The sequence below is a fragment of the Myotis nattereri genome (assembly GCF_964212035.1).
Source record: "Myotis nattereri genome assembly, chromosome: 10".
Taxonomy (NCBI): domain Eukaryota; kingdom Metazoa; phylum Chordata; class Mammalia; order Chiroptera; family Vespertilionidae; genus Myotis; species Myotis nattereri.
The window spans coordinates 57,698,596-57,723,910 of NC_138085.1; the positions used below are offsets into that span (position 1 = coordinate 57,698,596).

General features: G+C 41.5%; 1 protein-coding gene across 1 annotated transcript in view; it reads left to right on the forward strand.

Moving 5' to 3' along the window:
* FSHR (follicle stimulating hormone receptor) overlaps positions 1-25,315 on the forward strand; it is a gene marked incomplete at both ends in the record, with an annotated part of 135,592 nt that overhangs the window by 90,787 nt on the left and 19,490 nt on the right. Inside the window, 4 exons of the mRNA XM_081100752.1 lie at positions 3,784-3,858; positions 6,278-6,352; positions 23,948-24,019; positions 25,188-25,265. Coding sequence (XP_080956878.1) covers positions 3,784-3,858; positions 6,278-6,352; positions 23,948-24,019; positions 25,188-25,265 — 300 coding nt within the window. The remainder of the gene's footprint in view (positions 1-3,783; positions 3,859-6,277; positions 6,353-23,947; positions 24,020-25,187; positions 25,266-25,315) is intronic.

Sequence of the window (25,315 nt, forward strand, 5' to 3'; positions counted from 1 at the left end):
GTAAGTTCTTTAGATGGAAAGATTTCACATCCTCCCTTCAAAGACCAGTTGAGTGATCCCCACAATTGTGTTATCTTAGCCAAGCCAGATCACCTATTAATCTACCTGGAGATGGTATTGGCTGCACTAACTCTAATATGCACAGGTGCACTGAAAATGAAGGGAAGCTATACATTAAAAAAATATATTGTTAACTAACTAACTAAATGTAAGGTGTTACTACATATTTTCTACATCTCTTGCTACACATTTGCAATGTTGTGACTCTGGTTGAAACTTTCTTACTTATGAAAAAATTAACCTAACTCATACCTGCTCTATTTACTACTGTCTCCAGGTTCTATCTCCAGGTTTCTCTTTCTTCTATTTAGTCTCATTATTATCTTGTACTCCGGGAACCTTGTTTATTTAATTTATTGTCTTAGTAGACAGGGAAAAATTGTCCCTTGTCCTGAAGCAAGTTTTAAGACAGAAATCATAGATCTAAAAGGACCTTTTGGCCATCTCATCCAGCAGGTCTCAATCTTTCATGCGCGTTAGACTCACCATTGCTTGGAGAATTAAAGGGAGAAAAAAACAACACCAGAGTCAAACCCCAGACCAAACAAATCCAACTCTCTGGTGTGGACCCAGGCGCTGGAACTTGTAAAGGTCCATCAGAAGATTCTAAAGCGCAGCCAGGGCTGAGAAACTCTGATCTAGTCCAACTCTTCACTTTCCAGATGTGGGATGGGGGGAAAGACAGCCAAGTTGGGAAGGAAGCTAGCATAGAATCACCAAAATAGAACTAGGATTTGAACACCACATTCTGGCCAGACGACATGACCAAGATTCTCCCATTGTTCTCTTAATTCAGTCCTCCTCAAAATGAAACAAACAAAACTGGAGTTTTAGTCTTCTTTCTTATTAAGAAGGCATTTTTCAAATAACGTTAAAGTATATTTTATACACAATAAAATATATGTATCCATTTTAAGTTTAAAGTTCAGTAAGTTAGACACATATATACACACACACCCATGTTAGTACCTCCTCAACCTTAACATAGAATATTTTCATCACCCCAGAAAGTTCCTGTGCCTCTGCCCTGTCAGCAACCTCTATTGAGGCCTCAGGCAACAATTACCCTGGTTTCCCTCACTGCAGATTGGTTTTTCCTGTTTTAGAACCACATAGAAATGGAATCATACAGTATGCATTCTTTTATGTCTGCATTCTTTCACTCAGCATAATTTTTTAAAGATTCAATGATGTTGTATCAGCAGTTTGTTCCATTTTATTGACGAGCAGTATTCCATCACATGAATATTCGATAGTTTATCCAACTGGGTTGCTTCCGGTTTGGGGCTATTACAAATAAAGCTGCTATGGGCATTTGTGTACAAGTCTTTGAAAGTGCATAAATTTTTATTTCTCTTGAGTAAAGATATAGGAGTGGAAATATTAGGCCCAACGAGGCCCAGGAGGCAAGGTACATACAAGAAAACGGTTCTGCATCCAGGCAGGGCTCTTTATTAACATAGAGATCAAAATGCTGACTTCATGGGCATGTTCAAAGGATGGGAGAGAAAGCATGTAGAATGTTGGTAAATAGAAGACACTTAATAAATGATAATATAAATAACTAGAAACAGAACTGGGTTGGACTGTTCTCAGTGAGGTACTTTCCCACTGCAGCACACTGTTCACCTCCCCCCAGTGCTCATCCAGCCAAAGGCTCCTCCAACCCCACCCAACCCCTATACCCCCTCCTATCCTTCAAGGTGAGGCCATAAAATATGAATTGCCTTCTGAATTAATTTAGAAGTGTTTCTTGGCTTGTTTGTTCTATTAATTTTTAGTTATCTTTTAAGGAGAAATGCCTACCTTTGGGCCATTATTAGACTGAGATATGACCACAAGCGGTGACCAACCTATTGATAACTGTAAGTGAACCTGAAAATAGCTTTCAGAAAATATGACTTTATTTGCATTTAAACTCCCTCTGTTGTCTAGTTCTTTCCCCCATGCCTTATTTTCTTCCTGTGAAAATCTTCTACTCCTCCTAAAAGTGCCCTTTTATCTGCAGGACAGAGGAGCAAGATAAATGGCCAATGTCTGACATGTTCTATTAAACACACACACACACACACACACACACACACACACACACACCTTATCTATGTTCAACTGTAAAAGCTGTGAAGACTTAAATTTACCAAATGAATCATAAAAGATGCTATCCTAGAATAAGCACTTTTCTCTCATAAAATGTCTCCTCTCTCATGGGGCCTTGTGAGAAATGACCCTATCTTCACTGAGGTGACAAGCCCCAGATGTCACCAGCCCCCCCTCACTGAGGTGGCTGCTGTTCACAGTTATACTTCCCCTCTCCCACAAGGTGGTCTCCTGTCCTGCCCTCCACGCTGATCCCTTGATCAAGGGGCTTTTTTGAGCTCTTCAGCTAAACAGGCCAGCAAACAGGCCTTTTCCTCAGCCAATTTGAATGCATGCTGCCTTGAGATTTCCAGAGACAATCAGCTTTGGCTTTGGAACTGCATGCGGGTCTTCCTTGGGAGGCCTAATAGCATGTTTCATCTGTGAGCCACTTTATAAAAATTAACTGATTAAACCACTCTCTCTCTTCACAAACTCTAGGCTTTTGCACAGTGGACTACATTCTCCACTGCCCTCAAATTACTCCAGGAGGAAAGAAACTGGGGTTAAATGATCTTTGGGGGGTATTTTATGCCAAGACAACATTAATGCCAAAGACCTTGAAATAGCAACCCCCACTTGGGTAATGACTTGACCAGGGAAGGATTTAAGTCCATGTTTATTTAAAAGACATTGAATTGAGGTTCTCATCTTCCACAACCAGGTCAGCAGACTGAAGAACTTGACTCCATGGTCTAGGGCAGGGTCACTGAGTACAGCCCATGGCACTAAGTGCAACCTGCCAGTTGTCTTTATAAATAATACTAGTGGCCCGGTGCATGAAATTTGTGCACAGGGGGTGGGGGAGGGGCTGTTCCTCTCCAATCTGGGACCCCTCAGGGGATGTCTGACTGCCGGTTTACGACATCCTAAACTGGCAGTAGGACATCCCTCTCACAACCTGGGACCACTGGCTCCTAACTGCTCACCTGCCTGCCTGCCTGATTTTCCCTAACCACTTTGCATGCTGACCTGCTCACCCCCAACTGCCCCCCCTGCTGGCCTGATTGCCCCTAACAGCCTCTGCCTCAGCCACGCCACCATGGCTTTGTCCAGAAGGATGCCCAGAAGGTCTCCCGGTCTAATTAGCATATTACCCTTTTATTAATATAGATTTTATTGGGATACAGTCATGCTCATTTACGTGTTAACTATTACTATTTTTGCCCTAAATTATCAGTTGAGCAGTTGCAACTGAGACCAAATGGTCTGCTGAACCAAAAAATATTTACTCCCTGGCCCTATAGAAAAAGTTAACCAACCCCCAGTGGAGGTAACTTAACTTTGTTCTCATCCTACACATTCCCTAAATATCTTTAAGCAAGGCTCTTTACTTCTGCAGACTCAGTCGCTACATCTATTGATTGAAAAGCCTGTAAAGTGAGGCATCGCCTTGGGTTTGTTCTCCCATTGTTCTGCAAGTATTAGCATCTAATATTTTCGTTTTATTACAGCTGACTTCATGGAGGGCAGAAAAGTGTTCTGTGAGTCTCATGAATCATCCTAACCGCCAGCCTCTATGCTAAGCCCTGAGTCCATTTATGGAGTATAACTTAACTGACTTGAATTATACATCTTTCTTCACAGAGAGATCTCACAGAATGATGTCTTGGAAGTAATAGAGGCGAATGTGTTCTCCAATCTGCCCAAATTACATGAAATGTAAGCAAGAACCTATGGGGTTTGCTCATGACTATTCTTGACCATCACCTGGAAGTCTGCTTCTATTCCCGGCTCTGCTCTGTCCTCATATCCCTACAATTTCATTTTAAGATGAAAGTCAGCCCAAAGGGCACTCTGCCTGTGTCCAGGCACCAATCCAGAACCTAGTCATACCCCATTTCCCCTACTCCCAGAGTTGTTTGCATAGCAAACCCAAGAACTTGGCTCTGAGACTGCCAGCAAGTATCTCCACCTCATCCTCTCATTCAAAGTTATTCCACAGTCAAAAGCCAGTAGGTGAAGATGAGTAGTCCTAGTCTGAATACTTGCCTATGTCATATAATCACACAAAAAACTTTGGCCAAGATACAAAATCATTCTGAGCCTTAGTTTTCTTATCTATAAAATGGGAACAATATAATTGCACGCCTCATAATATCACTGTGACAAGTGTATGATATGATAAATGTAAATTAGATCTAACACATCAACTGGCGTGAGTGTGTCAATGATTATTGTTTCCCCTACTCTTCCATTCAAATTTCCTTTCTCTTGTTGACATTCTAGGTTACAATATGTCAGTAGTCACACAGATCCACTTCTGTTTCATATAATGACCATAAATTACTTCATAGAATCATAGGCTAGCAGACACTTTAGAAATGGTCTAGTCCAGAATTTTCCAAAGTAGATTGCATATCATTAAACACTCAGGAATTTTTTGTGTTTAAAAAAGAATGGGAGATTATATGGTCAAACAAGACTAGGAAACATTGGGAAAATCAATCTAGATTCACTTCCTATAGGAAAACTTCTCAAACCTGTAATATGAGGATAGACACTTGGAATCTCCAAGAAAGATATTATATTAAACGGCTCTCAACTAATGTCTCTGCAAAGGTTTCTTCTATGGCGTATACATTAACATCTCACAAAATTTTCATGAAAGACAGTTAAGAGAGCCAATGAATCACTCTTCTAATTTTACAGATGAGTGATGAAAGGCACAGAGAAGTTATGAGGCTTGGCTAGAGTCACCCAGCAAAATCCACAGCAGGATAAGAGCTTGAACATAAATCTCTCGACTCTTGTATCTTTTTAAAAAGTATTAAGTATTTGCCAAGTATCAGTAGGGAATAAACATATACATACATATATGGTCTCTAATGACCAGCATGTAATACACACACACATACACACACACTTTGTTTAGGAAAGACAGACACTCAGTCTGTCCATTTTGGCAGACTCTCCCTCCCTTTTCCTTCCTACCACCCACTCGGCCCCCCACCCTCCTTCTCCTTCATTGTCATCAATCCTCTGCAACTGCTGCCTTCCCTTCCTCTTCCCATTGCCCTCCTGCTCCATCCTTTCTCCTCTCTCTGCTTGGCCTCTCCTTCCCCTAGTGGGAAAAAAAGACATGATCAGAGTCTCAGAACCCACAGGAAATATCAGAGAAATGAACCACACAGCACTCAGCCCTCTAAACAGGGTCAAGCAGACATCCCCCTATGCAATGGGTAGTAGAGCTAATAGGACAGCTCTTTCCTGCATGGAGAGGTGCTCACACCCATGTAGCACTGACTGTACTTAAAATGATCAATTACCTGGTACTTGGATCTGGTAGCTACATGTTACTACAACATAAAAGCTAATGAAACAGGGAGGAAGTAATTAACACAGAGCATCTCTGCAAATATACATTGATCCAGCAAGATGAGGAAATGGCAACTTCTCTGTTGGAATACAAATGCAAACATGCTCACCTCCAAACTATTGATCAGGACATGGCACAGGCCAACCTGGAGAAGTCACCACCTCCCACCAGGCTCAAGGGAGCAGCCTCAGTCTATAGCAGGAAGAGAATCACTGGCATATCTGCAGCTACTGTCTGCTCAGATTTCAGGGTTAAAACCAGAGATGCCCACTGTTTGCCCCCAATCTTTGTCTTCTTTTGCCTCTTCACTCTTTTGTTCTCCACCCCATTTTGTTGTTTTCCATCGCCTTATCTTTTGTCTGCTGACCATACAAATGCTCCATTCCACATATTGGTCTCATCCCTATCTTCTTAGCATCCTCACACCCTGGGAGATCCTTACTAGTAAAAGACTCAGCTGTGTTCGGGGTGAAAATGACCCACCCAGCCAGGGCTTTGTTTGCCTCTGATGGACATACCAGGAGGACTTTGGTGATGAGAGTTAAACAGGACAGAGTTAATATTTAGTTTGTGTGGGTTAGCATAGTAAAAGGCACTGAATGTGTGCTCAATTTTTATTGAAACAATAAATGGATAAATGAATGGATGGATGGATGGATGGATGGATGGATGGGTGGATGGATGACTTTGATATATTCTGCATAATGTGAAAAATACAACAATGTTCCTTACTGTTGAGATTATGTCCATGTTCTTTTACAGAAGAATTGAAAAGGCCAACAACCTGCTGTACATTGACCCTGATGCCTTCCAGAACCTGCCCAACCTCCGATATTTGTAAGAACTCCTGAATTCTGGTGCCCCCTCTATGATCAAAGTGTGTGTAATACTCTTTTAAGCAAAATGTCCACTTGCTACTCTGGGAAGCAGTTGCTTTTTATCAAAGATGTGAGGCAGAAGTGGAGATGCAGAGACACTTGCTGGTGAACTTTAGTTGAGTTTAATGAGTGAATTTCACTAATATAATTGCATTTTGTTTTCATTTACTAAAACAGACATCACAAGGAATGCCATTTGCATTAATGGGCTGCCACACAGACCTCTTGTCGAACTCAGTCTTAATTTAGTGTTAATGCGATGCAGCCAAAATTTCTGCTAGCATTTAGCTTGCAACCTCGACCTCAAAGGCATCATCTCCTCTGTTCTGCATTTTTTCTTTGATTACAGTGTTTGATTTTGTAAGTTTTGGTTAATAATAGACATGGTATTGATCAGCAGAGATTCCTGGTGTTTGAGTTCCATCCCTCAGGCTTGCCCCCATCAGCAAAAATACTGCTTCTTCTACTTAAATAGCTTTTAAATTAGCCAAGGGCTTGACAGAGCCCTGGATGCTATGACATGGGCCCACAAAATAATAGACAAGAATGTGGGCCACGGAGCAAATTTTTCTAGGCCCGTTATTTTTCTCAAACAAGCTTGTTTCCTTGTTGAGAGAACAGAAATAATAAATCTGTTACTTATTAAATAATCATGATGCATAACCAAATACCCTATAAGAAAGAGTTTTAAAGCAACAACTATTTATCCTCTCTCAGCTGTGAGTTGATCAGAGGAATGGTGCTGCTGACAGGACTCTCGTTTTCCCGACTTCAGCTTAGCTCACTCATGCATCTGCAGATAGTTGGCAGGTCAGCGGGAGGCTGGCTGATCTGGATGGTCTCAGTTGAAATGACAGCTCTCCTCCGAGTGGTGCTCATTTCCAGCAGGCTAGCACAGGCTTGTCCTCATGGCAGCCTAGGATTCCAGGAGAGAGAGCTGAAGCTTTCAAGCCTCTTGAGACTTAACCCCTGAACTAGTACACCATCTCTTCTGGTGAATTTTATGAGCCAAAGCAATTCGAGACCAGCCCAGGTTCAAGAGGGGCAAAAACAGACTCTTCTTCTTGATGGGAAAAGCTGAAGTCACAACACCAGGTATGTGAACACAGGGAATGACAGAATTGAGGCCATGCTGGCAATCAATTTAAAGCACGTACAAAGTTTTGCACAGTATCTGTCACATAGTAAATGCTCAATACATATTAGCTACTATTGATGTTATGTCTCTGTCCCTAAATTTTGATCTATAAGAACTGGTAGGCTGAAACCGGTTTGGCTCAGTGGATGGAGCGTCGGCCTGTGGACTGAAAGGTCCCGGGTTCGATTCCGGTCAAGGGCATGTACCTGGGTTGTGGGCATATCCCCAGTAGGAGATGTGCAGGAGGCAGCTGATCGATCTTTCTCTCATCGATGTTTCTAACTCTCTATCTCTCTCCCTTCCTCTCTGTAAAAAATCAATAAAATATATTTTTTAAAAAAAAGAACTGGAGTTAGTAGGGATACTAAGGAACACTAGGCCATTATGTGCCATAGTGAATGGAGACTGACTGAAGGAATAAACAATTTCACAGAAGAGAGTTCATATGACCTGGATCTGAGAAAAAAACAAACAAACAAAAAACAAGGTCATCCACTTATGAGTTGTCAGTTGGAGGACTTGCTTGGTTGGCACAAAACCTGTGCAGCTGCACAGGGCCCTGTGCTCAAAAGGGCCCCACACTCTGAGAACCTCAGACTAGGTTTAGTTCTCTGCTGCTTTGTCTTAAAAGAAACATTTGTGAACAAGGGGGCCTGCATTTTCATGTTGCACTGAACCCCCTCAATTATGTAGGCAGTCCTGCTCAGAGTTAGGGTTATGGTCACTTCTAGTTTCAGAGTTTGGAGTCTTGGCTCCCTAAATGGACTTTGCTATACTCTCTGCAGAGGCTAGCCTAGATCAGGCACAGGAGTGGAGGAAATGTGGATTAACAAATAAGGTATGGGTCTTAGACTCAGAAAATCTAGGGCTTAATCCTGACCATACCACTTACTCTTGGGCCAGTCACTGCACTTCTGGGATGTACATGGCTCTCATGAACCTCAAGTGAGATTTATATATGAAAACATTTTTTACAAAATATTTTATACTAAAAAGTTCTCAAAAGACATTTTAAAATATACTATCATTTGTAGAATGATTATTTCTGATCAACTGAAGTCTACAAGTCCATCCTCAGGGAAATTCCTATAAGTGTTGAATAGTTAAGTATTGAAAAGCTAAGACCTTTAGCTTTTACCTAGAGTGTTGGAATGAGTTCAAAATGAGAACTTTGGGACATGCCTACGCAGTATAGAAAAGGAAAATATATATATATATATATATATATATATATATATATATATATATATATATTCAGAAGGACTAGATTCCAGATATTTATTAGCTAGACTGCCTATTACCTTTTCTAAGACTTTGTTTCCTTATCTTTAAATTGGGTGGTTGTGAAAACCAAATAAGACTATGCCTGCAAAAACATTTTGCAAAATTGTTTTTCAGTATACAAACTGTAAAGAACTATACAAATATAAATTAGTACCTGCTACCCAGTTTCTTTCATTTCATTTTCCCTCCTCCTTTACTTCCCAACTACTATCCCTCTCTCCTTCTCTCTTTTCTCCTAGAAAAGTCTGATTGAAATCTGGGAGGCACAGACCCTTCAATAACAGCAAGAGTACCCTAGGACATGCAAAGGGGCACCCCGGTTTACATACTATCACATATGGCTAGTGAAAAGCACTGCTACAGAGGATAAACCCAAGAAGAAAACCACCCCCTCACACACATATTCCATAGCCCATGATAATAACAGCATGAATAACAGTGAAAATGGTAGACTAGGAGCAGATGAATAAAGAGATGAAGAATCATTGCAGCCTTGGCCAGGTGGCTCAGTTTGTTGGAGTGTCTTCCCATCCACCAAAAGGCTTTGGGTTCAGTTCCTGTTCAGGGCACATACCTAGTTGCAGGTTCAATCCCTGATCGGGGTGTCTATAGGAAGCAACTGATCTCTCTCTCTCTCTCTCTCTCTCTCTCTCTCTCTCTCTCTCTCTCTCTCTCTCTTCCTCCCTCCCTCCCTCCCTCTTTCTAAACCAATAAAAACATATTCTTAGGTGAGGAATTCATAAAAATTAAAGAAGAATCATTGCAAAATAACATTTTCAAAAAACAATCATTGATGCAGAATTTGACCCCAATATTGTCCCCCACTTGTGACCAGCACCATTCATTCTTATTAACAAGGACCCTTGGCCTTTTCTCTAGGGGCCTGAGTCTGGGGAGGAGCTAGGAAGAATGTGGGCATAGAAGAAGAGGAAACTTTGGCAGAACTCAGAGGACAAAGGTGTGACTTTGACTCTGGAAGAGGCTGAAATCTGTGTCATCTGTCATCGCGTCCAGCCTCTCCTTGGTGTCCTTTTCTCACACGGAGGTGTTGAGTAGTCCCCATTCCCATCTGGCTCCCTATCACATTCAGACAAAGCTGGAGGTGACCGACTCCAGCTCCATCCTTTCCTGAGAGGAGAATATTGTTCACAGAGCATTTAAAATGTGCTTTCTAACTGGGAAGAGAAAAGAGTTAGTAAGCAGCTTGGAGTTCTGTCATTGTCAAAGGACCTTCCATGACTGCTCCAAAAAAAATCCTTACATAATTCTACAGTGTCCAAAAGTCTGTCACATCCACTGCCATGCAAATCTGCATCAGGAAGGTGAGACAAAGGGTTGTTCATCTTAAGCCTTTTTCACTTATTTCCCAAGATGGACCTCTCCCACCTGCACACTCCTCCCCAGGATGTGGCATCCAGTGACCCTAAGAATCCAAAGACATTAGCAATGTATCTATTCAAGATTCAGAAATATTTTCCCAACTGCAATGAGGAATCACCTAAATTCATGATTGGTCCTCTACTCTGAAAGCTTATATCATGGAAACAAAGCCCAGGTAAGCTTCCTTCCACACTTAGTGTCTGAGCAGAAGTCATAAATAACTTTACCATCCAGCAACCAGACAGAGGTAGACAACAACGATTTCAGATATTCTTTTGGATGATGAAGTACATGCTAAAAGAAAAGAAAACACACACACACACAACACACACACACACAAAATGGATGAAGAAATCAGAGGGACCAGTAGAACTGAGGAGTTGTTTATTTCCTTAAGCCAGGATAAATGCCTATCATTACAGCCACCAAAGCAGGAAATTAGAAGGCGTAGGGGTGAGTTGTCATTTGACCTGAGCATCCTAATTGCTGCACACGCACACTGAGAAATGTTTTTCTTCCATTTGATGTTGATCATTTTATGGCACAGTATTCAAGACAACCAGAAATCAGTATTCTTCATTACTGCCTTCATACTTCACTGAGGAACCCAAAGTGGTTAGGGAAAACACTCATAAATAAAGAAATGTACTTTGACTAAAGAAATATATATCAAGGAATTCACCTGGATGAATTTTTTTACATCAATATTGTACTTGCAGGCAATGTTTCTCTCTTTATCACTCCACCTTCCTGAAGCTGACCTTTTGTGTATGAAAGATTACCTATTGATCTATAAATAAGGTTCATACAATATTCTCTTGCCTTTGCATCCTGTCAATGTAATTCTCAGGCAGCTGGATGTTGCTTTTTGCTACTCAATAAACCATAATCCCATCTTAGCAAACCCTTCACACACACTGGTAGGCCCCATCTAACTGATGATCACCTTCCACTCACATGTGGGCCTGTCAGACCTCCTTAGGCTATCTGCTAAGGGCAACCACGCCCTCTACTTTCTCCAGTTGGGGATAATTCCTGGAGATTCTTTCACTGGGACTCATCTCAGCAATTCAGGCTATTTCTTTCCTGCCCCTAAATTCTATTCTGTCTTTCCTTCATTCCTCTTTCATTTGGTTTGTGGGGATAATGAAAGTAACTTTTCTTGTTATAAAAGCATTTGTTGGACATTGTATGGCAAAGGCACGAAGGGCAGAGACTGGGGAGGTAGTATACAGTAGCAAGGAAACACACAGGTTCCACTGCCACCTGTCTGGGCCAGGTGGCAGCTTCTGCCCTTGCTAATTGTGTGACTTTGGAAAATTGGCTTAACTTCTCTAAGTCTCAGTCTTACTTTCTTTAACTTGGGAATAACACTGTCTGCATCTTTGTATTAAATGAAGTACTTGCATTAAATGAAGTACTTGGAAGAATGACTGACATTTAGAAAATTCTCAGTAAATGTTAGCAATTCTTATTAAATTCCTGGCCCTGTTGATTTATTAGCTAAGGGAGCCCCTGTAAGGAACTTCATCTCTTTGTACCTGAGTTCTCCCCTCTTCTTAAAGGAATAATAATACCTACCTTTTGAGACTGTTGTAGGAATTAATTCAGTAATGATAATCATGGTGATGATGGTAGTATCTCCTTCCCTTTCCAATATTTATAAGATTTTGAAGGCCTCTTTATTTTTTTTTAAATACACTTCATTGATTTTCCACAGAGAGGAAGGGAGAGAGATAGAGAGTTAGAAACATCAATGAGAGAGAAACATCGATCAGCTGCCTCCTGCACATCTCCCACTGGGGATGTGCCCGCAACCCAGGTACACGCCCTTGACCGGAATCGAACCTGGGACCTTTCAGTCCGCAGGCCGACGCTCCATCCACTGAGCCAAACCAGTTTTGGCGAAGGCCTCTTTAACTGTTTCTTTTGGATAGGATCCACTGATCAGCATTCAAACATGGAAATACATCATTTGTATTTTTCTAAGAACAAAGGCATCCTTCTTACTGAACTCCTGAGATATCCATAAACATCCTTCCAAAAAACAACAGTACATTATCCTGCAGAGTTCTAATGGAGGGCTCCTACCTTCCCTGTACTGTTATTTCCAACCTTGTGGTCCACAATCTCTCTTACCATCTCCATCAAAATAAAGTTCAGTTCTTCACACTGCCAGCTGGTTAGCTAATGCTTCCCATGTTTATGTTGATTTATAATTTAATGCTTTTTTTAAATCATACTTTATTGCATTTAAACCTCACAGCAATCCGACGAGTAAGCAGCACAGTATGCATTTTATAGATGTAAGCCTGTGGTCCCTGGTCAGTGGGCTCTTCTGAAAGGAATGTGCAGTGCCCTACAGACGGTATTACTGAAACATTAGCTATTTATTCAGCAACACTTTCTATGGTGGCTTGGAAAGGATATATACTGGAGTTAAATTTTATATGTTATGGCAGCCACACACATGGTGGAAAGGGTTGGTGCCTCCCCATTTCTGCATCATTTTGGATGTGAATTGGCCAATGAATGCAAACTCATTTGTTCAGTCAACTTTCATTTATTGAAGTCATAGTACATCCGAGGCTTTGTTGTGGATGCTGGCTGTACAAAAGATGACAAGACAAATGGAGCCCCTACCCTTATGGAGCTTACTGTTTGAGGAGATAAATAATGCTAAATAATGTCATGTGGTGAAAATGGTATAATGAAAAATAAAGCAAAGAAAGCGGAGAGTGATGCCTTAGAAAGGGTGGTTGAGAAAGGATGGAGGGCCTTGTGAGAGATACAGCAGACATCTGTAGACAGCTCTGGCTCACCTCAAGGAACACAGTCTTCTGGGGGGAAAAGACTATCAACCATTAACCCCTGAAAATAATAACACATCTGTAGAGCTGTGTGGTACTGGTAATAGACAAGAGTACTAACCCAATGCCTTGGCTGGACTCATCAGAAAAAGCTTCTTGATAATAAAGTGAACTAAGCTGCAATTTGAAGGATAGACAAAATTTAAAAAGATAGTAAGGAAGGAGAAACTTCCTGTGGAAAAAAATAGTTGAGTAAAAACAAAAATGTGAAAGAACCATTATAGAATAGGCAGAGGATGGGGAGAAACTGGGTCCCAACTAAAAAGGCATGCATATATGCATAACCCAGGGACAGAGGCAATAGGGTGGTGAAGACATGGGGTGGGGGCAGGCTGGAGGTGATAAAAATGGGACATATGTAGTGTTTTCAACAATAAAAATTTTTTTAAAGGTGTGCACTGGAGAGAAATAAGTATGACTATATTTGGATAGGTTGGGTTTTGGGTTTGGTAAGATTGGAAAAACATTAATACAGAGGCATTTAGGTCCAATTCAGTAGGAAAGAGAAAGCCATAGAGATTCTTGAGTAGAAGAGTGGCAAGGTGACAGTGACTTGGGCTGTGGATTGACTACTGGCAGGGTATAGACACACTCAAGGGAGTCCTGCTCAGAGGAAGTGGCCATAATCCAGGGGTACATTAATGGTGGCATCTGGAGAAATAGAAAAGTAATGGGAAACACATTTCCACACAACTATCACTGGTATATGATTCACCTCTATGTCAGACACGGACCAAGTGACTGCAGTGATTTTTGCCCACTCACATCTCATAAACCCCAGTGTTTTCCACACAGAATCATCTGCAGACAGCACTCATCAAGAAGTCAGTCTGGGCCAGAAGCCATCTTACACAGGGACTGTGATGATTGGGAAGATATTATTAACCACCTCCCTGGTTGTCAGCATTATAAGTATCTAAACATGTTGTCATGACTACAAGGATGTTAGGGCACAATGGAAATTATACAATTGCTTCTTTTATCAGTAATCTATCTAGCACAGCCAACTTTGCCTGCCATTGTCAACTCCAGGAAAATATGGCCAGATTTCCCTTCTGGAACACTAAAGTTCAGGACGAGATTTTAGCCTGAGCATGTCAGTTCAAAGAGGGCAGGACCTCCTCTTGTCGGAGGGCCTAATCTGAAAGAAGGTGACATTTTTAGGCCAGTAACCTCTCGTCCTTGTTCCTCTAACTTGCCCAGTATGCCTTCTCCTGCAAGAAGACCAGGTCTTTTCCATCTGCAAGATAATTATTTGATCCATTAACTCACATCAATATGTTCAGGTTTTGATATTCTTTCCAGGGGATTTTGTATTTTAAAAAATGAAGCTTGGAAAAAGCAATGCTAAGCCCGAGAACTGATCATGATAGACTCCCAGGCAAGGGGCTCTGAGAGAGAGAGGTAAGTCCCTACAGGAGCCACTCATATAGCATATAGGTAACCATCTACTCCACCCACCTGCAGAGTCTCTGAATTATATTTTCTCAGGCTACACCTTCTTATGAGGTAGGTGTATCCTCAGCTCAATTATTTTGAAATAAGATCTGTCTCTGTCATCAACAGAAATCAGATATAAGGACAAGCCTAGAGAAGGCTCAGAGAGAAAGGAGTCTCAGATTAGCTGTGTAAAATCAGCCCAATTTCTTCCTCGTTGCTAGTATCACCCCCAGACAATGATGGACTAAACCCTTTAAGTCTCAGTTTCTTCATCTGCAAAATGGAAATAACAGAATATGTTTCATGAGGTTAGCCAGATGAGGAAAATGGACTCTACATCCTCGATGACCTCTTTAAGCCTTGTGTCTAATTGTCATCTTCATCAACCTGGGACTCCCAGTGTCGCTGTCTGTCCTGAGTTCAGCATATTCAGACCCAGTATGGAAGGAAAAAGCCCCTCCCCGAGACAGGAGGATCCAGCATCTTGTAGATCACTATTTCCCAGATCAGGCTCCTCTCCAGGATTCCAGCTGAGATCCTATGGGCACATTAAACCAGCTACCAGTTACTCTCCAAAGCTCAACTCCTGGAGCTAAAGGAATGGGAGGATGAACCCCTGCCACTTCGGTCCCTCACAGATGAGCACAGCCAGCCCCAGCAGGGCCGTAGAGGCCCCGCATGTAGAGGTCAGGCTTAGGAGGCAGGCAGCCCCCGGCGGGCATTGGAGAGGCAAATCACAAATCCTGGCCGCCTGCCTCAGGCACAGGCAGGAGGGAAGACAGCTCAGTGAGCAGGATCCGAAGGGGAGTCAGGAGAATCACAGCCCCCGTGGAAAATAAACTGCTGCTGCTGCTTCCACCACTGCAGCCTCCATGCTGGGAGTTTTCTATGGCTGTATTGTCCTTCCAGGCCCTTTCAGATTTGCAGTTATCCCTGGGAGAGGCCACACACTAAGATTTAGAGCGAATACAGGAACTATCAGCCACATCTCTGTAGGGATGAAGGCAGACTCTGAAACAGAGATGGGCCAGAGGAGGCTGGGAAGTACAGTGGGCTGCAGGGGTAGGCTGGACAATGAGAGGGGGGAGGGTGTCAACTCCAATTACCAGATTCTGTGCCACACCAGGGTCAGGACCAGGTTTTCTTCATCTCTATGTTCCCAGTGCCAGGCACAAAAAAGACCCTCAACTATTCATGTTTTTCTTCCAGAAGACCCTGGCTGTGATCTAGACCTCTCATGCACCTGTTCTCAAATCCTCTGCCACACTTATTGAGGGACCCATTATTTTCCTCTCTGCCCTCATTCATCTCCTCCGCTTTACCCTTCACAATGGGTGTGAACACAGGCATATTCTAGCCGAATGCTCCCAAAGTCAGTCTGTCCATCTGGGAAGATGTGCTCTGTCTTTTCCATGGCCCGGCTGCAGGAGGAATGCGGTCCAGCTGGCTCAGGACTGAGGGCAATGAAGTGACAGAAGTCACCACGTGATTCCACTGACCTCTAATTTAAAGCAAAATCTATGTCACAGTACAGGGTCTGCCACAGGTCAGCTCCCACACAGGGAGCCATCAATGGGAACGTGTTTGGGTTGAACTTTTCTATTCGGGTGGTGGAGGGTAGCAGCTGCTGTTTTTAGAGAAATATCTTGGGGCGTTACAGCATGTGAACACTGAAGCGGCAAATGCTCTAAGGAAGAGAATTTTCATTTCCAGCAGATATTGTACAATCTGCTGCCATTTAATCATGAGCTAACCCACACCAAACACCCCACAAATAATGTCTAGTTCTAGAGGCGATGAATTGGGGATTCAAAGATAGTAGTGCTAGGAAGAGGGAGCAGGATGTATGGGAGACGTGCATTGGAAGAAATTAGGCAGCAGCCTCTCTCACAAAGCTCACCCAGCGCAGTCTCTCTAGACAAGAGTCAAACCACAGCAGCCACCAGAACACAGATTCACTGGGTAGGACACCAGAAGCTCTTCTCCTTACAGGAGAGCCACACACCCAGGTCTCAGCCCTTCCCCTGCTTGTGAGAACTTGTAAGCAAGGAACCAGGCTTCTTTGGGCCTTGAGTGAAGTGGAGAGAAAAAGAATGACTCTCTGTCCTTCAAGCCAATGTAAGAAAGGGAGGAGATGAGTCAGAGTGGGAGAACTTTAAAAGTTCAAAACAGCAAATGAGTTCAAGCCCTACTAATCGCTCAAGGCATTGCTGGGTGGTGTAGGGATAGGGAACAGAATCATAATTTAGGAAGTACTTTCACTTTGTATTAACTTATGTAGACTTTTAAAAGCCCTGTGGGATATTTATGGATGGCTCCATTTTACAGATGGGAAACTTGAGGTTTGGAGATGACTGACTTGCCCAAACTCACAGAATGGACTTAAGAAATGATCTTGGGGCAGGAGGGCAGGGAAAATGGTACTTGTTGAGCATCTACTTACTAAATGGCAGACCCTACACTAGGTATCTCATTCACACAATTCATCTCATCTTCCAGTCTTCCAAAACAGTGAGGCCTGTATTTTTCCTGATTCACAAATGAGGATTTTTTTGAAATTCGGAGATTATGTATTTGATAGAACCGAGAACTGAAGACAGTAATGTCTGACTCCCACCCAGTACGTCCTGCTCTCAACACCACATACCTGGAGAGGCATAGGGTGTGGATGACACTTATGCAAGTGGACCCAGTGTTCTGAGCACAATGTTGACACTTCATTCGCGTTTGCCATTTAGGACCTGTGAGCACCTACACAGGCTAAATTGAAATATACCTAAGAAGTAGCTTTCTAAATAATTAATGTTAGAAATGAGTTTGGGGAAGGGTGTGCAAACTGTTTAAAATATTAACTCTTCAGCAACTCCCCTATGTAATTTAAAAGTAACTGCTTACCACGAATTAATAGTTTGATTAAAGTTATTCTTACATCAGCATCCAGGAAGGTCTCAAAAGAGTAGCACTTGGCAACGCTCTGTTAGCATAGGTCTAACCCGGAGAGATCTTTAGGTTTTGAAAGTCCTTGTTGGCCAATGTGGTATAATGGAAAGAAATCAGCAAGAGGCATGGGAACCAGAATGCCTAGATTTTTTTCTTCCACCTTCTAAGAGACAAGTTAACTGAAACTCTCTAAGCCTCAGTTTCCTCATATACAAAATGGAGCTAATAATACCTGCCTCATGAGTTGTGGGCAAAATTAAATGACTTTATTGTAGGAAAGACATTTACAATGGTGCCTAATATGGAAGTAAGGGCACTGGTAAGCATTAACTGTTATTCTTTCTTGTTCAATTCTAGGCATTTAGGCAATTCATTTACTCTCTGTGAGCATTGCCTCCCTTCTCTATAAGGTGCAAATCATAATTCTGCTCATCTTAGAAACTCACTGTGAAGTCAGATGAGGTACTCTAAAATAACTCTGTGGGTCATATATGCTACACAAATATGAAGCAAGGTTTTTTTCCAGTCTTTTCTTGTTAGAGGCTGGGTCAGACTGTGACTAGGTCCTAGGACTCCAGTTACTTTCTAAATAGCAGTCCACTAAGCTATTGCCACCTTAGCCAGCCTCTTGCTTGGGCCCAAGTCAGATACTGGTCACTGGGCCCCCCAAACAGGAGGGGACAGCCATGCACCTTGCCACCTGGTCTTCTTAAAGTCCTTCTCTCAACCAAGTGAAGCAGCTCCCACCTTTCCCCATGGTAGGAAGGGCAAATTCACAGTTGTCTCCAGAAACCCTTCTCACAAGGTCTCTATACTGTTTTCATGTCCAATAGGAATGAGCGGTTAAAAATTGTGCAACTGGATGCCAGAAACCTGGAATGTAGCACCTCTCATAGTTTGGTATGTCAAGGAAAACTCGGACATCCTGATACACTGAGATCCACCCTAGCCCCAAAGGGATCCTGTAGCATGCTCCAAGCTGAAAGAACAAATAACCAATAGTGAGAGCTGCAAAATAGCCCAACACAAACTTCTTTTTGTACATTAAAAAACACACCTTTTATCAAAGGTTCATCTTCAGTTTCATTTCCTTTTGATTTGGTTGGCCATTAAAGAACATGGTTTCTTTTTACCCAGACATGGTATGTGTAGAGTTTAATGGTTGGGCTAGGAGTAGGGATCTCATCCTGTGACTAATGTATTCTGTACAACTACAGAGAAGTTTTTCAGAGCCTCTGACCTTACCTCTCCAGGTTGTAATCTAAAGGGGGCCATCCAAAAATACCTGAGCTCACTAAGCTGGGCCCCCTCCACTCTGATATGAGGATGGTAATGATACCTGTCTCCTAAGGTAAAGGAGAGGAATAAATAAAATAATCAATGTTAAGTGCGTGGCGCGGTGCCTGGTGCAGAGGAAGTGTTCAATAAATGTTGGCCATTATTATTATTAATCCTACTTTCCAGAGCATCGCAGCACAAATCTATTACCATTTCCTCCTGGCAGCCCTTCAGAATCTCAGGCTTATCTTCCCAAGCAAAACATACTGTGCATTGGACAATTTAGTCTTGATTCCTCACCCCATCAGCAAAAAAAAAAAAAAAAAAAAAAGAAAGAAAGAAAAGAAAACTTGTCCCAAAATAATTGTATTTATTTATAAGCAGATGCACATGCAATTGCAGTATAAATGTGTGCATTACAAAATATACACAAAAATAATATTGTAAAGTATAAATAAAAATGAATTAAATAATATGCTTTTACATTTACATCTTGCCTCATATGCCATTTTATATGGCACAAAAAGCCTATTTTACTTTCACTACATTTGTTATAGTAACAAGACTTTAAAGAAATCAATGTCATAGGATGTGCTTCATTAATTTTTAACTAGAGGCCCAGTGCACGAAATTTGCACTCGGCGTGGTGGGGAAGGGGGCACCTCAGCTCAAATTGCGAGAGGGCATAGGCCAGGTCAAGGGACCCCACTGGTGCACAGTCAGGGCTTGGGAGGGATGTGGGAGGTTGGCCAACTGGGGAGGGACTGTGGGAGGGCTCCAAGGCATGTCCGGCCCATCTCGCTCAGTCCCAATTGGCCAGACCCCAGCAGCAAGCCAACCTACCAGTTGGAGCATCTGCCCCCTGGTGGTCAGTACATGTCATAGCGAGCAGTTGAGCGGCCTTAGCATATCATTAGCATATTATGCTTTGATTGGTTGAACAGACAACCAGACACTTAGTATGCTTTGATTGGTTGAAAGGACAACTGGACGACCTGACACTTAGCATATTAGGCTTTTATTATATAGGATCCTTTGTTTAACACTGATAAAAGCAATTCACAGGTCATATCAATACTAGATTTCAATGGCTGTCAAAGCTGAGAACAAAACTTCACTGAAATAAGTAGATACAATGGAATGCAAGCCTATAGCTCATCCTTGACTCATGCTTAGTGTTCAACTCCTAAACTTTTATGCAAATATTTTTATGAAAGTTAGCTAGTATATTTTCTTTCCTAATGTCAATCAGATGTTCTTACCAACAATCCATAAGATGTACACTTTTATAATTCTCATGAAAGTATGCAAAACCTAATAAAAACTTAAATAGGTTATAAAGTTGTATTTCCTTGTTTTTAAAAATATGCAAAAGTGTTCATAAATGATGACATGCATTATTTTCAGCAATGAATTAACCATTTCCATGCATTTTTAAAAATGCTTTTTATGCCACAGATTTCTTTTAAATGCTGTTTTATTCCTCCTCGTTGATACATCACCTTTCACTTAAAGATACAAATAAAATATGTCTAATTGAAAATATCTGTCTTTTAACACTATTTGACAACCATTTTTCATCACAGAAAAAGTCAATAAATTTGTATCACTTGTATGTTTGTTTTAAAAATGTGTAAATCACTTTCAATTTTGTCAAGTCTTTGTAGTAATTGCCCTTGAGATGGCCAACAAACCTCTAGGTGATGATATGATCAGGACCCAGAGACTAAACAGAATCAGACAGAAAAAGGTGGATAGAGGCAGGTTTAACAGAAGGAAGAGGAATAAGTTAGAGAAAAGAGGAAGGAAGAATCTGGGAGACTTAGCTGTGGCTGTCAGTGGTTCCAAAAAGACACAAGGAGCATCAGGCAGCAGATAACAAGCCAAACCACTCAGGCATCATGGAAGGCCCATGGAGACGATGAAGAACCAGATCTAGAAACAGCATTGCAGTACCCAAAAGAACTAAGGAAAAGCAAGGTCATGCTCCTAGGGAAAAACGGATATCAGATGGGTCTCAGTTATGGCAAATGGAATATAAGGCTGGAGCATGACGTTGGATGTGGTGCTAAGTTCTCCTGTAGGGTAAATTCATCATTTCCCTGGAAACAAGGTGAAGGAGCTAAAAGCTTCAGGTATCCCCTTAAGGCCATACATCTTAAAAAGTGGTATAGCCAGGACTTGAACCCAATCCTCTAGCACCAGAACTGCTAGCTTTGAGGCTCTGCTACTTGCCTTGAGAATAGGACCAGGGCCCAATTGTTAAACCAGAATATCAGGTCAAAACAGAATATGCAGCTAGGCTAATAGGGATGAACTCTTTAAAATCCTGCCCTTGGGCTCATTAAATTCCCCTTGATTGCTAAGGAGTCTGGTTTCCATGGAGACTGAGCCAAGTTTGAGCTGAGTATGAGTTAAATGGGCCCAGTTATGAAAGTGTGAGACAGGAGGCAGGAAACCAGGCAGGATGTGAAACAGGGCACAGAGGTGTCTAACTTGATATTACTCAGTCCACAACCTTTCCAGTCCAGAGATATGAAATGGCTTGTGTCCAGTTTAGGCCAGAGTTGGCATGTTGGTTCTCCTGATCCCTGACCTCCAAACCTCCCTGCCCCTGTTTAAGATTAATTACTCCAAGTAGCAGTGATACCTGACAAGTATGTTAACTAGGATTTTGATACATTCTTGGTAAAAATAAAAAGCAAGAAACATCTTTGAAACATCAACCAATTAACTCAATATTTTATGAACACATAATGCATTCCAAATCTACACACAGATTTAATAGATTGTCAGAAAATATTAAATGTGATCCTTGTTTTGATGTTTCATTAAGGAAATGTTACATAGACACATGAGAAGAGATCTAAAAATAAAAGGCTGCTATGATTAAATAACAAATGTGGAGTAGGACTGTGCCAAGCTAGTAAGTATTTAGTTATGGCAATGTTTCTGTTGGGAATGAGTAGAATTGCAGAGGTTATAGAAAGCAACCATGAAAGCTAATTGTTCTGATGACACATCAAACTCCAAAGGTTAACAGAAGTTATCTCTCAGTAGTGAAACTAAAGATGATTTTTACTTTCTTCTGAAGATGTTCCCAAATTTTTCCATAAGTCTCACTGTAAATAGATATTACTTTTATATTCAAAGAATATATTTTTTAAAATAACCAAAGTATATAGAATAACTAGAACTCTTATACATTGCTGGTGGGAAAGCAAAATGGTACAGCCACTTTGGAGATCAGTTTGGCAGTTTCTAACAAAGTTAAGCATTCACTTACCATACTAGCCAGAAATCCCACTCACAGTTATTTACCCAATAAAAATGTTTTCCTTCCCTCTCCTCCCTCCTCCCACAGTACACAAATGTTTAAAAAGCTTTTTTTATATAACCACAAAAAGTAGAAACGACCTATGTGCCCTTCATGATGAAGGGCATGGTATATCAATGCAATGGACTACTACTCAACAATAAAATGCAATGAACACACCACGACATGGAAGAATCTCAAGTGCGTTATACTATGTGAAAGAAGCCAGATTCAAAAATTTCACAATATATAACTGTACTGCTATGACATTTTAGAAAAGGCAAAATTCCAGGAACAGAAATAAATTCGCAGGTGCTAGGTATAGCATGTTAACAATCCCTTCCCCCAAATAAAAAGCATTGGAAGACCATCTCAAGAGTGGCTGAAGTACATAATCAAAAGAAGAATTGCGCAAGATGGGTTCTATATAGATCATTGGGAATGAAGAGGGACCAAAAGATTTGAGAACCATTACAGGGTGCCCATAGGAAGAATTCCCTGACTCTTTAAATACAGAGAACAAGACACCAAAGACTACTCTAAAACCATAAGCCCCCAAAGACACAATCCTTCACAATGATGAGAGCACCAGTGAAGGTTCTTTAGACTGAAGCAATCATGACCAACTCTGGCTTAGGAAGCCACACACAGGAAAGGTAAACGGGAGCGGGGAGGTATGGGAAGGATTCTGAGTAACTCACAAGAGTGAGGGAAACGCTGAGGAACAGTGTGTCAGACAACTCTCAGATGTCACTTGAAAGCCTTCTCCACGACTGCTGTGGCACCCAGCTCCACCCAAATGTCAACCAGCGCAAAGCAGGTACAAACTGAACAGCACCCAGGCTGGCCTTGTATACCACTCTATCCTGGGGATTACCACTCTTTCATACCACTCTAAGATACCCAGTAGGAACTCACTGGACACTCTCAGTGTGCGAGGCAGAAGCAGAGAGTTAAGACCATCAGGACACATTGGACCAACAGGAAATAGTAGTCTATAGATAAATGCTTTCCCTTGTCCCTTACTCAGAGGAACAGTTCTGAGATCCTTTTTGAAAACTTCTAAATTAAGTCCTTGGCATTAAGTACCAGTCACCAATTGTGGTGGCCAACTCAATACCTTATCCTGGTATTACTTATCTTTCCTCCCTCCCTGTTTCATTCCCCCCAAATCAAACTCTCTGAACTCATATTATCAAATATATACCAACTCGACTCTAACCAGACTCCAACCTTTTCCCAGGAGACAGTTACATGCATACCCTGCTGTGGAGAGGCATGGAACTCATGCTCTAATCTCAACTGAATAATTTGGAATGGAGAAGAGACAGTTCTCCAAAGAATATGAGGAGATTAGAAACAAAAAATGATTTGGGAAAATTTTGTTATCTAGTTGAAAAGCACACACTTTGGTTAGGTTTTAATCATTATTGTTGAAAGTACTACAGATGTCCCCTTTTTCCTCATTGACTCCTTGTGGCCCATACTTGCCCTCCACCCCGGGCCTTCACCATACTATTGTCTGTGTCCATTGGTTATGAATATATGCATATAAGTTCTTTGGTTAATCTTTTGGATCATACTGACTTCTTAATCTTAAAAAAAAAAAAAAGTCTGCATTGTGGCATACTAGCCCCTGAGTGCCTGAGGTGCAAGTTTCTCTTCTCTAAGGATTCAATAGCTCACTAGGCCTTAGTTAAAACCTTAAAATAGAAAATGTAAGTATGATTCATATATATTATGGGATTTTTCTGGTACGTTTTTCTAATAGCTCAAAATTAATATTTTAAACATAAAAAGCTTATACTTTAGCAATTGTTAAAATAGCCAGTTTTATTTTACCTCATTCTCATTTTCTCTCTCTCTCTCTCTCTCTCTCTCTCTCTCTCTCTCTCTCTCTCTCTCTAGGTTAATATCCAACACGGGTATTAAGCACTTTCCAACTGTTCACAAGATTCAATCTCTCCAAAAGGTTCTACTGTAAGTTTCTCCTTGAGTGGTTACCAACACTTTACTTGGGAGCTGTCTTGCCCATCAGCCTCTGAGCCTGTATTATGCATTGTTTAGTCTGCATCTTCCAATTATGTTGTTTTGGCGAGCAGAGCTAGGAAGGCAAACAGCGAGTGGCCTTGGTTTTACCTAAAGGCCTCTAATCTCAGTCTGGAGGAAGTCAGCAGGCTCCTCAATAGGACAGGTGTCAACAGAGCCAGCTTGTAGCAAACCAAGCAGTCTCTCCTGCCTTTGCTATTTAGTGCCTGGTATATGGTTTCCCCTGAAACGTCCCTGTCTTCCACCATCCTTTCTTCTTCCCCCCAGAATGCCCATGCTGTTCCAGGACTAAAGAAACCACCTGACAAAAAATTCAAACTATATTAGTGACATAATGTATTTGCCTTTTCTCAAGGCACCTGACTTTGAAAGAGGAGGAGAAAGGCAATGTATAATGTGAAGTTGTAAGAATCTGAACAGACCCAGAAGGAAATGGAAATGGTGGCGGGGGGGGGTACATAGGTAACTAAGGAGGAAGGAGAGGAAATGGAGATCCAGAGGGACAAAGAAAGATAGAGAATCTCCCAAAATTTCTCAGATTATTCTGAGCAATTTACTACTTCTACGTTTATATGTTAGATCAGACCCCACAGGGAAGACAGAAAAATGAGACTTTCTCCAGCCTTTTGTTCAGGAGAGAAAAACCAATGATAACATTTTCCTGTGACCCCAGGAGAACAGAAAACAAGAAACTGGCATAAGAAGGGGATGGAGGTGGGAGGAAGACGAAGGCCCAACTAAGGTGAATGGGAGAGTTTGGGATGGAGCTGAAAGGTCAGCTTAGGTGTTTTGTCATATTTGAGCAGACACCAGCTGTGGAGACAAGAACAATAAATGTTAGGACCTTAACACAGTGAAATTAGCTGAGAAAACTTATAAAAAGAACATCTTACATGTATATAATTCCATTGTTAATAACTAATATAATAAAGGTAACTTAGATGTCATTTATTTCCCAAACTTTGAACTCATCATTGTTCAGATATAATGATTGAAATATTACCTCAGCTAAAGACTACGTTATGCCGAGTAACTAAAAGTGGGAGAGTCACGTGAGTGGAGCTAACTAAACATCTAATCCATCTGCACTTTCTTCTAGAGATGTTCAAGACAATATACACATCCACACAGTGGGAAGAAATTCTTTCATGGGACTGAGTTTTGAAAGTCTAATTCTGTAAGTAGAGAAAAACAAAATCCAGTGGAGGACCGTTTGGTTTTTCATTT